General features: G+C 34.4%; 2 protein-coding genes across 2 annotated transcripts; one reads left to right on the forward strand and one right to left on the reverse strand.

Annotated features, from left to right (window-relative positions):
- The first annotated feature begins 1,253 nt into the window (after nt 1-1,253).
- On the forward strand, nt 1,254-12,286 carry LOC101205336 (ubiquitin carboxyl-terminal hydrolase MINDY-3). The gene is made up of 7 exons (XM_004139593.3): nt 1,254-1,949; nt 2,458-2,536; nt 8,667-8,818; nt 10,067-10,190; nt 10,335-10,514; nt 11,019-11,090; nt 11,194-12,286. The coding sequence occupies exons 1-7, from the start codon at nt 1,558-1,560 to the stop codon at nt 12,016-12,018; spliced, it is 1,824 nt and encodes a 607-aa protein (XP_004139641.1). The 5' UTR covers nt 1,254-1,557; the 3' UTR covers nt 12,019-12,286.
- Nucleotides 12,287-13,068: 782 nt separating this feature from the next.
- LOC101209033 (protein trichome birefringence-like 26) lies at nt 13,069-15,887 on the reverse strand. Its single transcript, XM_004139609.3, has 3 exons — nt 15,391-15,887; nt 14,985-15,271; nt 13,069-14,015 (listed from the first exon to the last, which is right to left on the reverse strand). The coding sequence occupies exons 1-3, from the start codon at nt 15,578-15,580 to the stop codon at nt 13,236-13,238; spliced, it is 1,257 nt and encodes a 418-aa protein (XP_004139657.1). The 5' UTR covers nt 15,581-15,887; the 3' UTR covers nt 13,069-13,235.
- Nucleotides 15,888-21,371: the final 5,484 nt, after the last annotated feature.

Here is a 21,371-nt window from a genome sequence, read left to right on the forward strand (position 1 = left end):
AACAAAAATTCGATTAGTAGATTAAAAAAAAAAAAAACAGAAATTGAAAAATTCAATTCGTTAGAAAAAAACTAAACTCAAAATTTTTTTGGTCATAATCCTTCCCCCAACGAAGATTATAAATAATCCTTCATAATTCTCCCACTTATTCCATTCCCCCAAACAAAACCCCACAATCCTCGTACTTAATCATTTTCCCCAAACAAAGATTATAAATAATCATTTACTTTTCATTATCCCCTTTTCCTTATTCATTTTCTCCCATTTTTCTTTCCTTCCCCCAAACGCCCCTAAATTTTCATTTCGTTCAAGTAAACTTTCCAAAAGAGTAAAACTTGGGTGCGGTGTTACCTAATCGTACATCCCTTCCACGTGGCCCATTTTTATGGTAGCATGTGTCGTTTTTCTTTTTAAAATTACCCTCTTTCTCATTCCTTTGTTCATCTCCTATTTTCTTTATTCTTCTTCTTCTTTTTTCTTCCTCCAAATGTCATTTGCAATCTCCAAAGGGTCATGTTTAGGGTTTAGGGTTTAGGCTCACTTCAGTGGTTGTTGTTCCTCTTCTTCACTATAGCAATTTTAAAGCCATCAAATCTTCTACCGATCTTCGACAAGAGTCTATGGTCCTTAAGATTTGCAAGTTTATGTTGAAGAAGAGATGTTAAAGAAAGGAAATAAAAGTACAAAATGACTGATAGTTGCATGCTTGAAAAATAGACAAAAATTAATGGTGAAGAAAAGAGGCTATAGAGAGGTGGAGATTAGAAAAGATAAGAGAGGAAGACGAAGAAAAGATCCAAAGAATGATTAGGAAGGAAAAAATAAGTGAAAATAAGAAAAGGAGGAAGAAGAAAAAAAAAAGAGAACGGAGAAACTGGAGATGAACAAAGAAAGGATAATATATGTATATTATTTTTAAAGTTAGATACATGGTGCAAAGTTTACTCAAGATAGTTATGAAAGTGAGCTCAGCTAACCGATATCGAAAGTTCAAACTTTTGAAAACGAGTATCATTGTATTGTATATTTTACTTTTATTTTAAACGAGTAACAGTAAAATAGAAAGAAGGATGACTGTTACAGGACCAAAATACAGGTGTGATTAGAAAGAAATTTAAAACTGAAAAAGAAATAAAAGGAAAAGTAGGATTTTCTATTTAGAAAATCTGTCTTGCAAAATTCAAAAGCCAAAGTAAACGACACCGTTTCTCAGCCAACTCGGACCATCCCGCAATTGCATAAACATATAGTAGAAATCACAAACCCAAACTCGGGAGGAGGAAAGAAAACAAGAAGAAGAAAAAGAAAAAGAAAAAGAAAAAGAAAAAGAAAAAGAAAAAGAAATTTCAATCTCTCATTTCCAAATTTGCAATCCAAATTTCTTCGTCACCCGCTTTCTTCTTGGTTCGAATTCTTTGGAAGTCTCATCAAATTCCTCCTGTTTTCGCTTTAATTCAATACTCAAAACACCGATTCATTATATTGATTTAAGCTGTTGGAATTGGTGTCTTAGTTGGCTAAACTAGGGCTTGTTGCTCCCCGATCTGCGGGAATTCAATGGCGGATCAGGAGGAGGAAGATCTCCGAGCGGCTCTACGGATGAGCATGCAGCAACACTCACCGCCGGAACCTAAACGGAGCAAGCCCAGGGATTCCCCGGTCGGACCTCCGACTTCCTCATCGGAGGAGTCTCCAGAAGTGAAGAGCCGGAGGTTGCAACGGGAGCTTATGGCTGCTGCCGCTGAGAAGCGAATGTTGGCCTCTAAGAGTTATTCTGAAGCAGTGGGTTCTTCGTCAAAGTCGGTGAAGAAAGGGAAGGATTCTAGTGTGAAAGACGAGAATTTGGGGAAAGAATTGTTGGAAACTGAAGCGAATCAGTTATTTTCAATGGTCTTCGGGGACGAGGTTTCCAAAGAAATACTTGCGCAATGGAGTAATCAAGGCATAAGGTGTGCTAAATCTCTGTACTAGCATCGGCTTCTGTGGGAAGTCTTAACTCTTAGGATGGGTATTAGTCTTATATTATGTTCTGCTTCTGCTGTATTTATTAATATTGCTACTTGATTTCTATATGATAGAGGAATGTAATTGTGAATAAGACTTAAGAGGGCTGCAAGTGGTATAGGTGACTTATACTTAGAATGGGATGTGTTACAATTTAGAAATTTTGAAGGTTCCATTTTTCTTGTTGATATACATCATGTATCTGAAATTGATTCTTGATACATTATAGCGTTCCTTTTTCTTTTTTTATCCATGATTTCATCAATTGTGGTCTTCTTGCGCTTGTTTAAACTATGATTGGGAAATTTGAATTGAACTCTGGTTGAAATGTATCATTTCTTTCTTTGAGAAAACCGGATCAAGCAGTTATAGTTTGAGTTTTAAAAGAGAAAATATATATGGCATGCTCATTTTAATACCCTTACTGGCTAATACTGGAAGAACTTTCTTTAGGTTTAGCCCCGATCCAGAAACATCAATGGGCTTAGTGCAGCATGAAGGTGGGCCCTGTGGCGTCTTAGCAACTATTCAAGTAATCCCTAATTTCTCAGAATGTAGTTTTTACTATATCTCACAGCATTTTATTTGACATTTAAGTTGCTCATATTGCTTTCAAAACATCTACGCTTCTTACTTTGCATTTATGGTATCCACAGTAAACTCCTGAAGTCCTTCCCTGTTTATTGTTTTGCTGTTAGTTCAAAAAATGAAAATTCGAAGCTAGTAACAGCTGTGCGTATGAATATGTAACTTAAGTTACTGATGCAACCTGCCAAATATTGTTTGTTTTCTTTTTCTTTTTCTTTTTGGAACAAGAAAATTTTCATTGATAAATGAAATAAGAGGAAACCGCAACACCTAATAGGGAAAGCTCTCCATTTGGAAAGAAAAAAAATATAAACTATAATGAGTAAAAGGATGATTAGATTTACACCAAAGAAACACATTAACTAAAACTAAATCCATAGACCACTTAAAAAGTGAGAAGTAATCCTTAAAGATGATCATTACATTCACCCCAAAGTGTCTAGAAGAATGCTCGCACATTAGCCAACCAAATTGTTCTTTTAGAACGACCAAAAGGATGTCTCACTAATAAAGAAGCTAGAAGATCAAATATAGAATTAGGACAAGCAAAAGACCAACCATAAGCTTCCAAAATAAGATTCCAGCTACGAGTTGCAAAAGAACAACGAGCAAATAAGTGAGGTGGAGATTCAATGTATCAACAACACAAGTGTCCCCAAGAAGGGGAGAGATGCATGTAAAGCATCTGCCTTTGTGGTTTATCAGTCCCATTAATAGCACCAAGAAATTGATCTTTTTTGGATAACGATCTTACCAAACTATATGGTAAAGATCCTTACTAGTAGAATCAACCAAACCTCTACCCACCAAATCCGCCATGAGAGATTTAATTGTAAAATTTAAAGAGGGATCAATAGTGCAAGTCCAAGTATCTGATGTTGTGCAGATTCTAACAAAAGATAAGTTATGAGATAAAGTAGCCCATTCAGAAATCTCCAAGTCATTTAGATTATGTAGAAGGTGTAGATCCCATGAATTTGAACCATCAATCCAGACATTAGCCACAATATCATCGGTGTGTAAAGCAAGATGAAAAAGGCGGGGGGATGTAGTAAAGATAAACTGCAATTGAGCTTAAAATCTTTCCAAAAAGAAGTAGAAGAAATATTGCCAATGCAACGTTGTTCACGACTAGCAACCAAGCCAATAGTCCGACAAATAAATCTTTAGGGGAATTTAAAGAACATCAATAACTAGATATTGGCCAAACTTTGATAGTCGCACAATGCTTGGCCATAACAATTAACTATCGCCATAAAGCATCCCACTCAATGAGGAAACACCAAGTCCATTTAGCCAAACGAGCTAAATAACAATGGTGAGAATTGCCGATGCCAATACCACCATCAGTTTGTAATCTTCCAATTCACATTATGCGTGTTGCCATTACGACAAGAACCTTTCCAAGAAAAGTTGGGAACCATCTTTTCTAGGTTATTGATGATCAAGGAAGGAGCATGAAACAAGGATAAATAATAAGTAGGGATGCTAGAAACCACTGATGGATTTAGTATAGGCCCAGGTGACTCGAGTTCCCCTTTAATTTTATGCTATTTATATAAAATATATATGTATAAACTGAAATAATACTAATAACAATAGCTAGCCTAGTGGTAAGACTGTCATACAACCCCCTCTAGACCCAAGTTCAAGCTCCACACTCCTTACATTCTCTTCTAGATTACTTTCACTGAATTCTAAAGTTCCCCGTCAACAAAATTTTTGGATCTATCATTGTGAGAAAGAGTAGTTTGAATGATTGTGTGCCTAAAGCCACAACCTTTAGAGATAAAGGTATACATCCAATTATGAAGCTTATGTCGAATCCTCTCAACAATCGAATGCCAAAAAGTAGTTGCCCTAGCCTTCCCACCCAAAGGCACGCACAAGTAGGTAGACAGGCAACAACCCAGTTTACAACCAAATGTGTTCAATATCTATTCAAAATCAAAATCAATAACATTAATCCCAAGCAACTCACTTTTAGAGAGATTAATTTTCTAAGAAATACAAACATTGACATACTGCACAAATACAACACGACATTGACATGGAGACGCGCTAATCTTAAAAATAGTTGGACACGACACATTGGGATACATTATTACTTTCTTCTTTTCTTTGAAAAATAAATATATGTGTGTATATTTTGACATATTGTGAAATATACACACATATTTAACAAACGGAATAAAAACAGGAATGGAAAAAAAGAACAATAAAAACAGAAGGAAAAATAACAGAAATGGGAAAACAAAACAAAACAGTAAGAGGTTTGAGATTGTATCTAAAACTTTCGCATTTCATAGAAGATTGAGAAATGCTCTCTTCTCTCTCCTTTCTCCTTACCCCCTCTGTTCTGTAACCGTGTCCTTGGCTTCGGCCACCATGGGTGCTACTACCAATCCTTCTTCGACTACTTTTTCCTCCAGATCAACTTATAGATTGGAATATCTTCTCCATTCAACCAGAAGAATTGGCTTGGTCACAAGCTCGAATAATTGAATAGGGTAGATCTTCTTCTACTCTCGCTGTCTTTCATGGATAACTCTTGATTGGCTTGTCTCATCCTTTAATAGCCTTTGCAAATATCCCCATTATCGTAAGTTTTTTGGAAAGATGGATGATGGTAATAATAACTTTTTGTTGGAAAAGCACAAGAAAAATAGCTATTTTGCCGAACTCACACAACTCCTTCACTTTGGTTACCGAGCTAAGCTTTACATTCCCTCATAAGATAACAAGAAGGGTGGTTCTCTTTCTACTCACTGATTTTTTAATATTGAGGGAAGCATCCCCTAAAAAAACAGAAATTGCAGTGGTCTTAATAAGGCTCTCGATCCACTTCATGGATAAGCCTTACCAGCCAACTCTTTTAGACCCTTGCATCACTTTCAATGTCCACCAACAACACGACTGGAGCTCAATGGTGATAGTTTAACGCTACCAACTACACGACACTTGCCCAGAGATTAGAGCAACAATTTGATCACTACTCTACATTCTTTGTCCAAATCCCTTTCAAATTGATAGACCCTTTCTTCATGTTTATGATGCCACAAATTAATTGAACCTTCCATTTGATTTGGCTGATATCTCTCCTCTTTCCGTTCAAATCCAGATAACATCCAACCTCCTTTATTTGGTGAATGTTACAAATGCTTTGGGTTTTCCTTCCAGCTCCTCCTTTTCTTTCCAAATACCAAAACTTGGACCCACAAAAGTCGCTTTCTCCAGCCATCTGTGTGGGGTGGAGTGGGAAGAGGAACAAAAACAGAGGGGTTCTATCACAACCAACAGTCTTCCCAAAGACAAGTGTTCGAACCATCCCAATAAGACAATTAGCTAATCTGGGAAAGGTGGAAAAATGGGAAGGGATCGCTTTCCAAGGGTTTTTGTTGTACCCTTTAGACTCTTTTTAGCGGAGGGTCATTTGACATTTCGTGCACTGATCTTTATTAGGTCATTTCTAAGATTCTGGTAGAAAAATAAAAATGATCCTCTCAAGTTCTGTAGTATTTCACTGATTTCCAATCTGCATTCAGTCAAGGAAAGAAAAATTTTCATTCTTGTTTCACAAAAAATGATGTGGCTGAAGTAACATGAAGGAGAAATCCTCCAAGAACCAAGATTGTGAATAATGTGCTTCAGTTCTATTACACGTGGGGTAAAAAGGGAGTTAACCTAGAATATTACCTAATTTCCCAATTAACCCTTAGTCTTCTTACATCAAAAAAGATTGCATTGATTATTACATATTTTTCTCTCAATATGTTCATCGTACTATTTATGTATTCTTAATTATTATTATATTTTAATTTTAATTTTAGTTTTTCTTTCAATAAGGTTTTTCTTACAGTTTATATCTTATTATTATTATATTCATATTTTACATATACTATTTATATATTCAATGGGCCTAGCTTCGCTCAGGCGTTGCCTTTTTGTTGCCTCTCGTCTTGAGGCGATCAAGAGACTTGTGCTTTGAGAACACTAGCTTAACTCAATGGTAATTGACGTAACCTTCACCTGTAAGGGTCGGAGGTTTGATCCCTCTTGTCGCAGTTGTTGTACAAAAATGTTGGTGTTTGTATCTTTTGAGCATTAATCTCTTTTCATTTTCTTAATGAAAAGTGTCGTTTTCTTGTTCACAAAAAAAAGAAAGAAAAGAAAAAAGAGAGTACACTGATCTTTATTAGGTCATTTCTAAGATTCTGGTAGAAAAATAAAAGTGATCCTCTCAAATTCTGTAGTATTTCACTGATTTCCAATTTGCATTCCGTGAAGGAAAGAAAAATTTTCATTCTTGTTTCACAAAAAATGATGTGGCTGAAGTAACATGAAGGAGAAATCCTCCAAGAACCAAGATTGTGAATAATGTGCTTCAGTTCTATTACACGTGGGGTAAAAAGGGAGTTAACCTAGAATATTACCTAATTTCCCAATTAACCCTTAGTCTTCTTACATAAAAAAAGATTGCATTGATGATTGGAAGAGAAAGAAAAAGGTGTTGCCAAACTCGATCTTGGGATTTAAAAGAACTTCAGCTCTTGTTAGAGAACATGGATCACAGTATGTCTTTCTTGTGCAAACTTCTCAAGTATTATTAATAAGAAGACGGAAAACTCTAGAATCAAAGAAAATCAAATAGATTCTCACCTTCCCTTTGCTGTTGCATTGGTAATTGCAAGCAGATTACTTGTTGGGGGCCTTGATTTGGGTCACTTGGAGTGCTTCAATACAGGAAATTTTTCGTATCATTTACCTCGTTCAGTTTCTTGATGACACTGTTCTTGTTCCCTTCATTTACATGGAAATCTTTTTAATATTAGTAAAATTTCTGAAGCACCTTCTGTCTTTAAGATTAACCTGACAAGTTTAAAAGTGATGGTCTCTAGCCTTGAAATTAAAGGTTTGGTAGATTGGGTGGGTTGTAATGTTCAGTATCGGCCTAAGGTCTATGTAGGGCTTCCTCTTGATGGATGATCTTTAATGTACCAAGTTTGAGAAGCTGATCATCATGAACATTGTTGATAAGCCTCAAACTGGAAATGCAATTCACTCTCCTAAGGCAGAATGCTCAAACTGGAAATGCAATTCACTCTCCTAAGGCAGAATGCTCAAACTGGAAATGCAATTCACTCTCCTAAGGCAGAATGCTCACACTTTTGCAGATCTCTCTCTCTGGAACCTACCTATGCATTGCACGTGCACTTGTTGGTTATCCAAGAAGGTTCCATCTATGACTAAAAGTTATACGTGGGACTTTTACTGGAATTTTAACAAATAGAGTGGTGGGATCCCAATTGGTAGCTTGGAACAAGGTAAAACTTCCTATTCCTGTTAGAGGATTGGGTTTTAGTAATTTTCATAATAAGAATGTTCCGCTTCTTGTGTAATAGCCAGGAAGATCCACCCTTCAAAAAGATCTCTATGTAGAGGACTTATGGCTGCCAAATTTGGGGTTAACTGGTTTAAAAGACTTGATTAAATATACTATTCTTGATTGCATAGCTAAATGTGGAAATTGGAGGGATAATTTTTCCTTATTATGAATAGTTCAATATTGCAGGACAACTAAAGGAAGCATAGCTCAATTTGCTCAATTGACATAAAACATGTGCCCTTGACCATGAGTTAGAGGATTGTTTCCTCCGCCCCCATTTCTTATCGATTAAAACGTTTTTGCATGATAGCCACCGTGGGTTGGCCTGGTGGTAAAAAGAAAGACAGTCTCAATAACTAACCAAGAGGTCATGAGTTCAATTTATGGTGACACCTACTTTGGAATTAATTTTCTACGAGTTTCCTTGACACCCAAATGTTGTAGAGTCAGACGGGTTGTCCTGTGAGATTAGTTGAGATGCACGTAAGCTGACTCAGACACTTACGAATATAAAAAGAAAAAAATCGTTTTGCATGATACAAATGAATCTATTTTTAGATAATTAACCAATTTGATGATGTCTTATCTTATCTACTGTTTAGGCATATATATGTCTAATATTTTCTATTTATATTATTGACTTGGTCTGTAATTTTTTATTTATGCCCATTTGGTTTTGTTACAACAGGCATTTGTTCTGAAGAACATTCTTTTCTTTCCGGACGAATTTGGTAAAGTTGCATCAAATATGGCACAGAATTTAGGTTCAAGTAGATTGTCTAGCAGTGAATGTGTTGCATCAAATAATTTTGCTGCTCTTACCGAAGATGTGAAAAGAAGGTGATCAATCTTTGTGTGAAAACTGAAAAGAATGGAAATATGTAGGTGTCAATGTTCAGTTTGTCAATTTTCCTGCTTGAAGGACTTGTGTGCTTGAGCAAGCTAGATTCTGTAGTGCATGGATTCTTGTTCAAATGCATGTTTAGTTGCACATTTTTTGTAATAAATATAATTTTCTAGCCATTGTTTGGTTTCAAGGTTATTCATCAAGTCTAGAAATTTTGTTTCCAGCAATGAGTTTCTCATGCCATGCACTTCATCTTGGTGGGTGTGCTTTTCTGCGGCAGTGGATGAGCATGGCCTTTTGTCTAATACACATTATACAACCTTAAATCTACAAACTTATTAGGGTCAGAAATCCACATGCATTATGCATAAAAAGTGCAGATTGATGTTTTTTTTTCACTTCTGATATTCTCAAGTTGATTCATATATAATATAGCACATAAGACAACCGTGAATGTGGACAAACTAGTTAAAGTCAGAAACCCACTCATCCTGCATTATTCATAAACAAGTGTAAAATAATCCCTCCAAGTGCTTAGTGAGTGATAACCTAATCAGGCATGCTTAAGAATACAAATTATGGAAGTTTGTAGTCTTTTATGCTTTCTGTAATGATAAGGACTCATTTAGTCTAAATTTTTTTGGGTCTGAATTGCAGCTTTTGTCTCATTCCCAGGCTTATTCCTCGTCTCTCCTAATAAAAAGAAAAAGTTTTAAGACCCCATTTAGTCCCAAACATTTGTATAGTTTTGCATGCACATGTGTGTCTATGCACAAAGGTGCTATTGATAAGCATAAGTCATCTTCAAAGTGAATTTGCACACAATTAGTTGTGCCTAGAGTGCACATATTTATGCAGAAATCATTGTAAGTGCCACACCAAATGTTGAACACAGCTCCATACCATGGACAAACTGCATGGATTAAAATTGTACTGTTCGTAAGATTAAATTTTTTATGTTATGGATATGCTCTTAACCATGAGCATAGCCTCCCTATCTCCAACGCACCATCAAGGAATTCTAGAACCAATACAATTACTGGCGAATAAGGGCTTGAATCTCTTACTAGAAAAAAATATACCAATTTCTTCAAAGATGTCTTTGTTCTAAATAGGAATTGTAAGTCACATTTCAAATCTATATCATTACATGTAACTTTCCTAGCAAATAATCTTTTATAAAATGATTATTAGTCAAAAGTTAAATGCTCAGAAAATGAATGTGTAAACTCTTTTGGCAGGGCTTTGATCAGAAGCATGAGTGAGATATTGTTTCTATGTGGAGCTAATAGAAATGCTGTAATAGCAACTTTAAGTGTGCCTGGAAACAGCGTTGTGGGATCTGGACACATTGCAGAAAATGAGGTATATTAGATTTAGCTTGATATTGATGCATTCTGAAGAATCAGTTGGTCATGCTTGAATCCAGTGATTGTATTTTCTTTTTGGGTCGTCAAGAGCTCGTTTTCATTTTATTCATGATGTGATACATATTTTTTTGTTCCACAGACAAATGCGTTTGAAGGTCTTTCAATAGAATCAGGCTTGGATTTGCAGAAAGTGCTGAGAGTCACCACATGCACATCACAGGAAAGTGCATTACAGAGGCTCGGTGCAGCCCTTCCTGTCTTCCAGAGTCGTATGGGTGCCTTGCTATTCCTGATTTCTGCTTTACTTTCACGAGGACTGGTATTTTTGTCAAATCACGCTCATTCAACTAATTGTCGGATTTAATTTTTCCTGTGTTTTTTAAGATTTTAAATACCAATGAATTGATATGGTTCTATTATTACTGACATTAAGGCAGTATCTTGGTTGTTTTCTGTAAAAGGTGGCCAGAACTTAGATATTCTAGAAAGCCAAACCATCAAGAAAAATAGATAGGAGGGATTTGGCAGTACAACTGTTCATACATTTTGTCATATAATGTTTGTCTTTGATTTATAACTTGGAAAAGTAGTGGTGAATTTATTGGTGGGTGGTTTTTCTTGTAAGTACTAACTTATAATTTGCTTGTTGTAAGTGCCCATTGGCCATTATACATTGTGAGCCCTAATGTCTGATTTCTTTTTTGTCCACAAGGCCTTTTAATTTCTGTAATTTCTGATAACTGAGTTGAATTTGGATGGTACTTTCTGATTATCCTTTCAGGATCTTTATATTGTTAATGCCAGTTCAATTGTACTTCTTTAGGATATGGTACAAGCTGACAGGGATGATCCAAGCCTCCCTCTTGTCACTGCTCCATTTGGTCATGCTTCACAGGTTTTTTGATTTGCATTGTATTTGATTGAATTATGTAATTTCCTTCAGTTTCTGTTTGTATATATACACATAATATATATACGATTTTTATTGCATGAAACAGGAGATTGTAAACCTACTGCTTTGTGGACAAGCCGTTCCTAATGTGTTTGATGGAAAGATGGACTTGGGTGGTGGAATGTCCCTGAAAGGCATATCAAAAAGCGTGGAAGTTGGATTCCTAACCTTGTTGGAATCTCTCAATTTCTGTAAAGTTGGCCAATATCTTAAATGCCCAAAATGGCCAATATGGGTGGTTGGGAGTGAGTCGCACTACACTGTTCTCTTCGCTTTCGATACTTCTGTACAGGATGAGAATGAACTGGAAGAGAGGGAGTCACAAATAAGGAAGGCATTTGATGGCCAAGACCAGAGTGGAGGTGGTGGTTTCATCAGTGTTGAAGGCTTTCATCAAGTTCTCAGGGAAGTCAATATCAAACTTCAACCCGAGAAACTTGATCATCTTTGCAGTACAGGATTTATTGTCTGGAGTGAATTCTGGCAGGCAATTCTGGAGTTGGACAAAAACTTTGGAGGCCTCAAGGATTCAACAGGATCGATGGGTAAAAAAGTGTTTGATCTTTATCACTTTAACGGGATTGCGAAGTCCGATTTAAATGGAAACCAAATAGCCTGTGGAGGTGAGACTCCAATTCAAAGACCCAGGCTGACCAAATTGAAAGTTTCGGTTCCACCACGGTGGACTCCAGAGGAATTCATGGCAGATGTGCCTGTTTCTTCTGCTTCAGCAGGAAACGAATCTGCCAGTAAAGATGTTGAGGTTTCTAAACCGGAACCATCTCAACATGCCCCACTCGTTGATTGCATCAGAACACGCTGGCCTCGAGCTGTTTGCAGCTGGGCTGGTGATCCTCCTAGTATAGTATGATTTATTTTTCTTCTTTTTTTGCTTTCCTTTGTGCACAATGCATGAATGTCGCGGCAAAAAGACGGGGAATTTTCATTTGAAAGCACACAAATGGGCATAATGTGTATTATTATCTTTAGGCTGGTTTGTGCACGAGTTTTGTGTAATGTTGTAGTTTTAACATTCAATTCGATTTTGACTTGTTGGATTGGATTACTTGAACAAAGGCTTATCTGTATTTTGTTTCTCAAATGATATAAAATTTCTTCCTTTGTGCTTTGGCTGTCAATTAATAAGGTTTCTTTGGACTTTGGGAGGTCGGTGCGAAGCGTCACAGCCATTCTCATCGCTGCAACATTGGTAACAGCAGCAAATTTCCATGGCCCGAGGTGGAGCTGATAATTTTATCAGGTGAGCAATTTTAATTCATTATTGGAACTTCAGTGGAACTGTGCTGGCTGTCATCCCCTTCAACATCTAGCTTCTTTGTTAGAATAAATTATGTAAGCAAATAACATTTAGGCCACGTTTAATGGGAAATAGTAATCTTCATTGATGAATGAATCTTAATGTGTCTAAATCGTTAATGTAATTGAATTACCTTTTTTAATTACATTGACTTGGAATTACAAATCTATCACTATTTGACTCTAACGGTTATAGTTACCACCCCTGTGATATAAGATAATATATTTAGAATAAAGCTTTTCATCCTCTCATCTCTCTTACATTCCTCATACTCATAAGGTATGGAGCCAGCCTCGTCGAGTTTAGCCTTGGAAGTCTTTCATTCCACGTGCTAAAGGTAAAAGTAAATGTGGTGGATTTGTTATTTCCATACTGCACAGCAATAATACTGATAACAGTAGCTGTAAATTTTCATGCACAATCAGATTAAGCACCTTCAGTTTCTCAATTGCGTGTTTCGATCATAGAACAATTGAGTGTTTCGGTTATAGATTTGGAAGATAGATTTGGAAGGTGTATTCCATAGTTCATCAATCAATATATTGTTAAACAACAAACATAATCCATTGGAGTTCACTTTTTTTTTTATGGATTACATTTCAATTTCATGGGATAAATGTGACCTTAAATTCATATATTTTTTTTTTTTCCAGAAATAACTAGTCCATTTCCTATGTAAAACAACACTCTCGAAGCAATCCAAAATTCTTAGAAATAATGTAACTTTGTATTGCAATGTTGTGAAAAATGGGGAAACATCCTTTGAAACCTCATGCTCTTACACCATGAATCAACAATTGGAATAGTAAATCATTCCAGGAGTCTATTGGACCTGGTAAACACCAATGTAAACAATCAGTCTGTACTTTTCCATTTCCATGAGCAAATGGATGGAATTGCCTATACCAACCTGGATGCCCATCAGGTCTCAACAACGAGAGTCGTGTTGTGTCGAGAAGCTTCAAAGTTGGTGCCTTTCCGTTTCCGGATCTAACAGCCATGTCAAACTCTTCCAGTTCAATATTTCTCATTACTAAATCCACATCTTTCATGTCAACCTCCCCTCCCTTGAAGGGCACTGTCCTATTGCATTGCCCTCCACTAAACCATTCTCCATTCTCAAAATGATCTGGTATGGTGGTTCTAAACAAAACAAACGCCTTGTGATCAGAATGTTTAATGAAGTCGAATACCAAGCTGATTGCTTTTCTGTACGCGTAAGCGAATCCAAGGTCGGTCACATTCTTTTCCAAGCAGTTATGGCAGCCGATCACAGTGTTGTTCTCATAGTATATAGCAGCCTTCAAAAACCATTTCCCACCAGCAACTACTACATAGTCAAGATCCTTGTACTGTGACGTCCATTCTTCATCGAGCTCATCGAGACGCAGCTTGATCTCCGAACTTGAAACTCCATTTATATCCTCGAAAATGACTGCTTTGGTTAGGAAGGGAGACCAGATGACTGAAAGTGTGAAGTTGTGAGATTGGAAGTGCCATTTTTTGGATCTGTATTCTTCGTCATGGTATGTCTCAATTGCTTCCTCCACCTGTGGGACATTATCATTGGGACTTTGATCACCAAAAATAGAACCGTACTGAAGACATGACAAATCAACACACAGAATAAATGATTCTAAAGAATAAATAAAGAACACGACAAGAAACAAAGTCAGCTATTGTCTATTCCTAATATGTGGGGTTTTGAGCTCTGAAATCCAACCAGATTTTATGAATACTGAAGTTTGGTCCACCATTTTATTCTATCCCACCCAACAAAAAAAGGACTTTCTAAAACAATTATCTACCTTAATTATTTCATTTAACTTTTTAATTGTTTAATTTTGAAAATAAATTATTTTAGAAAAACAATTGGAGTGTTTAGTAACTACTCTAAACAAAATTAAAAAAATTTGAACTGTTCCACGACTAATCAAAACAAATTTTGAAACGTGTATTTTTAAATAGGTTTTTATCCAAAAAAAAAAAAGAAAGTTCAAATAAAAATGAATTTTTTGAAAAACATTTTCTTAAGTTATCGAATGATAGACTTAGTTGTTAACAGACTTTTATTAGTAATAAACTTTATCGTCGATAAATTTCTACAAGTAATTTTTTTATACTGTGATATATGGGTTAATAATTTGGGGCTGATTATTACCGAGGAAGGAGGCCCATTTGAGTTGTTAAGTTGTTAATTATTAATAGTTATAGTAGTTGGTTGATTGGTGAATTATTGAGGATGCGAAAATTGATGTGTTTACTGTAGAAGTTAGCTGAACACGTTGCCATGATAATGGCAGCATAAAGGAAGAGATGTAACATTAAAGCTTCCTTTGCTTCTAAACAAAGTAAAGTTAGCATCAAAATGGACTTCTGAGGCGTAAAACAGTTCCTTTTTCACATTCAAACCAACAATTTACAGGACTGATCTAACCCTGTTTAAACTTGAAAAACAAACTCGAAAACAACATTAATAATTGGTTCAGACTTGATTGAGCTGAGTTTAGTTCTTGTACCTGAGAAAGAATGCAAAGCAATGATTGAACATGGTTACGTTGAATGGAATCCCCAATGAAAGCCCATGATTTGTTCCTCATCAGACGAAGAAACTTGGCGGGATTGAACCTCGGCAACTCGCAGTCGACTGGATTCCATCTCCAGTGAAGATAACCGGTGTCGGGCCGCCCGTTTCGCATACAATTCTGATGAGATTCTATGAAATGACAACTCTCATTTGTGTAAAAAGGTCCTATAGAATCTTCCACCCATTCCCCCACAAATATATCACATTCTGTTCTACTATCTGAATAAAAACCACATGACAATGAGAAAACAGAGCATTCAACATTTGAACCAAATATTAACTTTAAAAAACTTGAAGAAGATAGTAAGAATATTGAAATTCAAGCCAAAATATCTCACCATTTTGAGGTTGGGTTTGAGCCAACTCTGTTGAATCAAGAGGAGGGTGTGGAAATGAAACTAGTTTGAAAGAAAGAGAGAGAAAAATGTGAAACGAAAGTGCAGTAAGGAGTAAAAAGAGGGCAAATTTGAGAAGAACATAACTCATATGGTTTCTTAGGAAAAATGGGTTATGAGATTCAATCTTCATTTCTCTCTCTTTGAGAGAGAGATTCAAAATATTGAAGGAATGAAGTGAAAATGGTAAAAAAAAAATAATAAAAAAAAATAGAGCACTTAATTATGGAACCAACCAAATAAAGGCTTAATTAAGAGGGGGTTGGAGGATTGGGATGTGGGTTTAAAGCTATGATTTTGAAAGGGTTTTTGATAAGATAGTGATTGGTGTGTGTGGGTGTAGATGGGGATGGGGAATCAAATCTTCATAACGTAATTATTAATTTTCAATATCTTTCTTACTGATCTCTTTTATTTTCTATGTCTTCTTAGTTCTTACCATCTGAGATAAGCTTCTTCCCCTTTTCTTTTTCCTTTAAACCTTTTTTTTTCTTTCTTTCTTTCCCTACACTTCAATTATTCCATGAAAATGACACAATGTGATTCTCCTTTACCTAGTGTGAGCATATTTGAAATCTTCATAACTTTTCTATTTCTTGTTTGGTATTTTTAAAGAAGTGAACAAATAAAAGTATGTTTAGTAACCATTTATGTTTATTGAAACAAAAAAAAGAAAAAACAAATCTTTAATGTTAAAATAACTAACGTGTTTTAAATATAACTTAGTTAAAAAATATATAGCATGCATTAAAATTATATAAAATAATAATTATTAAAGTATTTATATTTAGTATCAATCCCAATTTTTAAGTGTTTAAAATAAATGTAGAAAAAAAATTGGTATAATTGTAATAAAATTTTATTGATAGATCAACCACAAATGTAATTGAATTGCGTTTATCTAAAAAGATGAATTTTTATCAAATCTACTGATACTGTTGTGATTTGGGTTAACCTAAATTTCAACCTTATCGGTAACAATGTCAAAATTAAATAACATTTTCTCTAAAAGTGTAACAATAATGATAACCACTGACCATAATCAAAACACAAACGGTAACGATGAAACGTAGTTTTCAGGCGTAATTAGATTGATCACTATTTGCTCGTCAATCAGATTGAGATGTTTGTTTACAGATTTGGACGTGGATCCCATATATATGTCAGTGTGTATGCAACCATAGGTAAACAACACCAAACATAATTATATAGGGACAACTTTTTCAATTACTAATGATTCATACTCATTACACTTGTGTTGATACGGTCTAAAGTTTCATTTTTAATTCTTTGCATATCAATGTTAACGGTTATTGATATATTCAATGGAATTCGTGTTCTTACTTATTAGTATGGGAAAAGAACAAAAGATGTAAAACCACATTATTAAATATAGGTTAACGAGAGACTTCTATAAATTGTTGATAGAAGTTTGCCACCGATAAAGTTGTATCACTGATATTATGAATCAAATTTTCGCTAATAAAAGTGTATCACTAGTCTTAAAGAAGAAAAACGCTTCTCAAGTTGCTCCTATACTTCCTTAGCCATTTTACAACCAATAACATACGATAAAACACTTTTAGACAGAATAACATTAATTAGTGTAAGGAGATTCTAATCCTTTTTATACCACGATTCATACTCCTAATTCACTTGAGGATGGTGATTTGCAACATGAATCATGTGATTGGAGAGTGATTATTCCATCAAGATACTTGAACCATCTATGAGCCCTGAGAATTAGATAGATCTAATATAGCGATAGAACATATCAAGTCTAACAGAGACAAGATATTGCATTTGCTAGTAAGAAGGAATACATTGGAGAAGTCTATGTAACTTGTGGATCTACCATTATGAGAAGGAAGAAGAAGATTTTTAGGGGTGTTTGTTTCAAGGGTTGAGACGGGATGGGGTTAGGTATTCTAAGCCTAACCCTTGTCTCGGACAACTGTTTTGCAAGCTTAGACATTTTACCTACTTTGTCATGGTTTTGAATAGTAAACACTATACAAACCCATTGTTATGACTTTTTTTTCTAATACAATTAGAAAGTTCAATAGCCAACTTACGAACATCATCTCTAGTGATCATTGTCTGCCAATCTACGATTACTATTTCCAACGAACTTCTAGCCACTAACTTCGACAAACACTATTATCTAACTTCTAGTTTCCACAAGCCAACCTGGAAAAATATTAATAAAAGCAGGTTTAGTATATTATAAGTCAAACAAAATTTGTATAGGAAAGCACTTTTAAAAAATAGTTATCAAGCACATTTGTGCTTTTATTTTAAAAAAGTTTTTATGAAAAGTGTTTAAATAAAAATGAATTTTTGGAAAACTTTTAATTCTAATTACTCTTCAAGTTTAATTACAATAATAATTTTTTTTAAAAAAATACATTCTCATTCTTCTATTTTTTTTTTCCTTTTCTTTTAGGGCTCCTTTAAGTATTGCTATTATTAGATTATCTTTTTTTTTTTTTTAAATCTCTATTCTCTCTTCTTTGTTTAAAATTTATGTTTCTATATTATAGGAGATTTTGTTTATTTTCTTTTATTTTTCCGAGGTAAAAAATTGATCACTTATCTATTGCAATCTCAATGTCAAATATATTGGTAATTACATAGGAATTAGGTAAAGTGACGAAAGTCTATGAAATTTAATTCCAAATTTTAGCAAAATCAAGATATCAAATTAATAAACAATAAAACAAAGTAAAATTATAAGTTTATTTAGTCAAAGAAACTTACGAGATGAAAAGGGAAAAAATTACAGAAGAAGAGAAAAAGACGATGAGAAGGAAAAGAAAAATTGTAGAAGAAAGAATATGAAAATGAAGAAAAAATGGAAATATTTTAAAAAATTACAGAAGAAAAGAAAAAGACGATAGAAAGAAAAAATATTCTAGAATAGGAAAAGAAAAAAGATGGTATAGAAGAGAAGAGAAAAAAAACAATGATAATAAAGGACAAAACTGAAATATTTAAAAAAATGATAAATTTCATGGATTTTTTCAATTTATGATACGGACCATAAATATTTTGGTCGTTTGTTCTATTTATGAAAGTTAACCAAATTTTAAACTAATTTAAAATCTAATAAATGATTAAATACAAAAAAAAAAATATGGAATAGTTGCAAATATAACAATTAAATTTATAATAATTAAGAACATAATATTTTAAAAAATTTGCAAAAATAGCAAAATCTGTCAAAGTCTATCAATGATAGAAGTTTATGATAAACCATGTTGCAAATATCGGTCTATCAGCGATATAAGTCTATCACGGATAGATTTTGCCATATTTGCAATTTTTTAAAAAATATTGTCATATACTTAATTATTATTTCTAAAATCAACCCATTATAACTAACCAAAAAGAGCTTTGCAAACTCAAGATTTAAAAATCTCCAGTTCTTTCTAGGGGTGTTCAAATAACCTTAACAATCTGGACTACTAAACCCAAATTATAAGCGTTGAGTTGGGTTAGTTTTTATTTTGAGTTGAGTTGTGTTAAATTTTTCATGTTTTTTCTGATTGGGTTGGATTGGATTTTCGGGTTATTTATTTATTTTATTTTATTTTTTAAGTATATTATTTATTAACTTAAAATACTTAAATTTAAACACATTTTAATAACTAAAATTTCATAAACCTCAAATGAAATTCACCCTTATTTCCTTCTCCATTTCAAACACAGTTTTCTTAAACCTAGCAACTTAAACCTACACTCCAAACACAGTTTTTTTAAATTCAGACTACCTAAACCTCAAGATTCCAAACACGTGCACCAAACGTCCCCTTGGGTTTTGACAGCAGAAAAGAAATGGTTGACCCGAGTGTATTTCTATGATACCATGACGCAATTAATCTCAGAAGTTATCAAATTCTTCTTATTGATTAGTGTTGCCAGAATACATATTTATAGAAAATACAAAAGGATATTAGTAGTTATAAAATTAATTAAAAGCATAAAATAAAAAATAAATACCAGAATATGCACTATTATACATTGCACCTCCCAACCTTCTTCCTTCTCACGATCTACACCGTCTCCATCTCCACATCCATCAGTTTACCTCTGGTCTCCATCTCAAGTTCATAGTTTTTGGCTCTCCTTCTCGCGCTCTCTATCAGGTTTTGTCAATTTAGTGGCAAGAAATTTTGCTTATTCTATTCTTTGTAGAATGAGGGAAAAAGGTATTAGTTTAGATGTGGTTACTTATAATTCTTTAATAGAAATTGTATGGGTGAGGGTGATCAGATTGTCGACTCAATATGTTTCCCCCATTTTTTGGGATAAGATCGAGTGTTGCTTATAATTCTTGTTGCATTAATTGAGTTATTCTCATCACTTGACCAATGTAAATCACCAACTACCTGAGAGGGTAAGTAGCAATGACATGGCTAGTGCGCACAAGGAAGAGTCAGTCTTCCTTCGTGAGATACTTCCATCATTTGTATCCCGAAAGGGGAGCAAGTGTAGGTATTATGCACCGAAAGGTTGGTATCCTCAATCACGAAGATCTACAAGTAGTATGAGTGAACCCTTTTAAATATACCTTGCCAAATCATGTTTGGTCGCTTGGATCCTGAAAGGCAAGTAAGTGTGACATTTAAGGGTTTCGAGAGAAGCTCGCCTTAATCACAAACCAGTTAAGCAAGATATTTGGCATCAAGACTCTCGCATAGTGTGATTGTCTGATAATGCATGACATTTCTTCATCCCTCTCGCATATAAGTTAGTTCACATCATCCTAACGCCTATTCCATATTCCCGCTTTACAGACTATCTAGGCTTACTTCAGTAGTTTAGATTATATTCTCATTCTTTGGATTCATAATTCTTCATATTTTTTATTCCTTTATTTCTTTATACAACCAAAATGACAAGTAGATCCTAGAACTAATGTCTTGAATCAATTTCCTATCTTCGATCTTGGATCATCCAGGTAAACCTACTGTTTCGCTTGCACTTTGACAAGCAGTAGGAAAGCTTGTAGTCATCGAGGACTTAGCCATTATTGGATAAAGAGTTAGATAGTGAACACTTTGCATGCTATTATCATGACCCATGACTTATCGCATAAAATTAATCACACAATACAAAAAGACATTGTGAGCATCTTACATGCGATGAACATGCATCATGACGTATTGCCTAGATTAGAGTTGCAAACTATGATGTGAAACTACTAAGTGCAAACTCTAGAACTAAGCTTTGATATCAATTCCTTGTGTTCGACTCTAGATCACCTAGATAAACCTATTGCTCCGCTTATACTTGGGCAAGCAGTAAGAAATCTTGTATCCAACAAGGATTTAGTGGTTGCACGCTAATGAGGTACATAGTGAGTAATTCACGTACAGTGATCATGACCAATTACTTGTCATATATAGAAGTAATTGTACACTTGTTAATACTTTGAGTCTTAAGTTTAACTTACTCAACATCCCAACCAAATGCTTTGCGTTGTGGGTTAACAAAATACATACCACAACCACAAAACAAACAAACGAATAGCATTAGTGGAACGTGGTTTGGCTTTGCATCGGCCAATGTGTTCATGCTCGATGCGTTTTGTGCGTCAGAAAAACTTTTTTTAATATTTTATTTATTTATTATTATTGATTTTTTTTGCTATTAGGATTCGATTCAATTTAAATTCAATCAAATTCTAAAAATAATTGACGTAAAATGATAAAATTTATTAAAATACCAAATCAAGTTTCTATTAAAATTAATTCAACTATTAAAAAAGTACACATTTATAGATTCAGAAATTACATGGATAATAAAAACTAAATACTAAAATCTAAAAACATAATTCTAAGCGTTGCGGATGCCAGTTCCTTATGTCTTTCAACCTACAATGAAACAAAATTGAATTTAGATATATATAATGAATAAAG

The sequence above is a fragment of the Cucumis sativus genome, chromosome 7, assembly GCF_000004075.3.
Source record: "Cucumis sativus cultivar 9930 chromosome 7, Cucumber_9930_V3, whole genome shotgun sequence".
NCBI classification, from domain to species: Eukaryota; Viridiplantae; Streptophyta; class Magnoliopsida; order Cucurbitales; family Cucurbitaceae; genus Cucumis; species Cucumis sativus.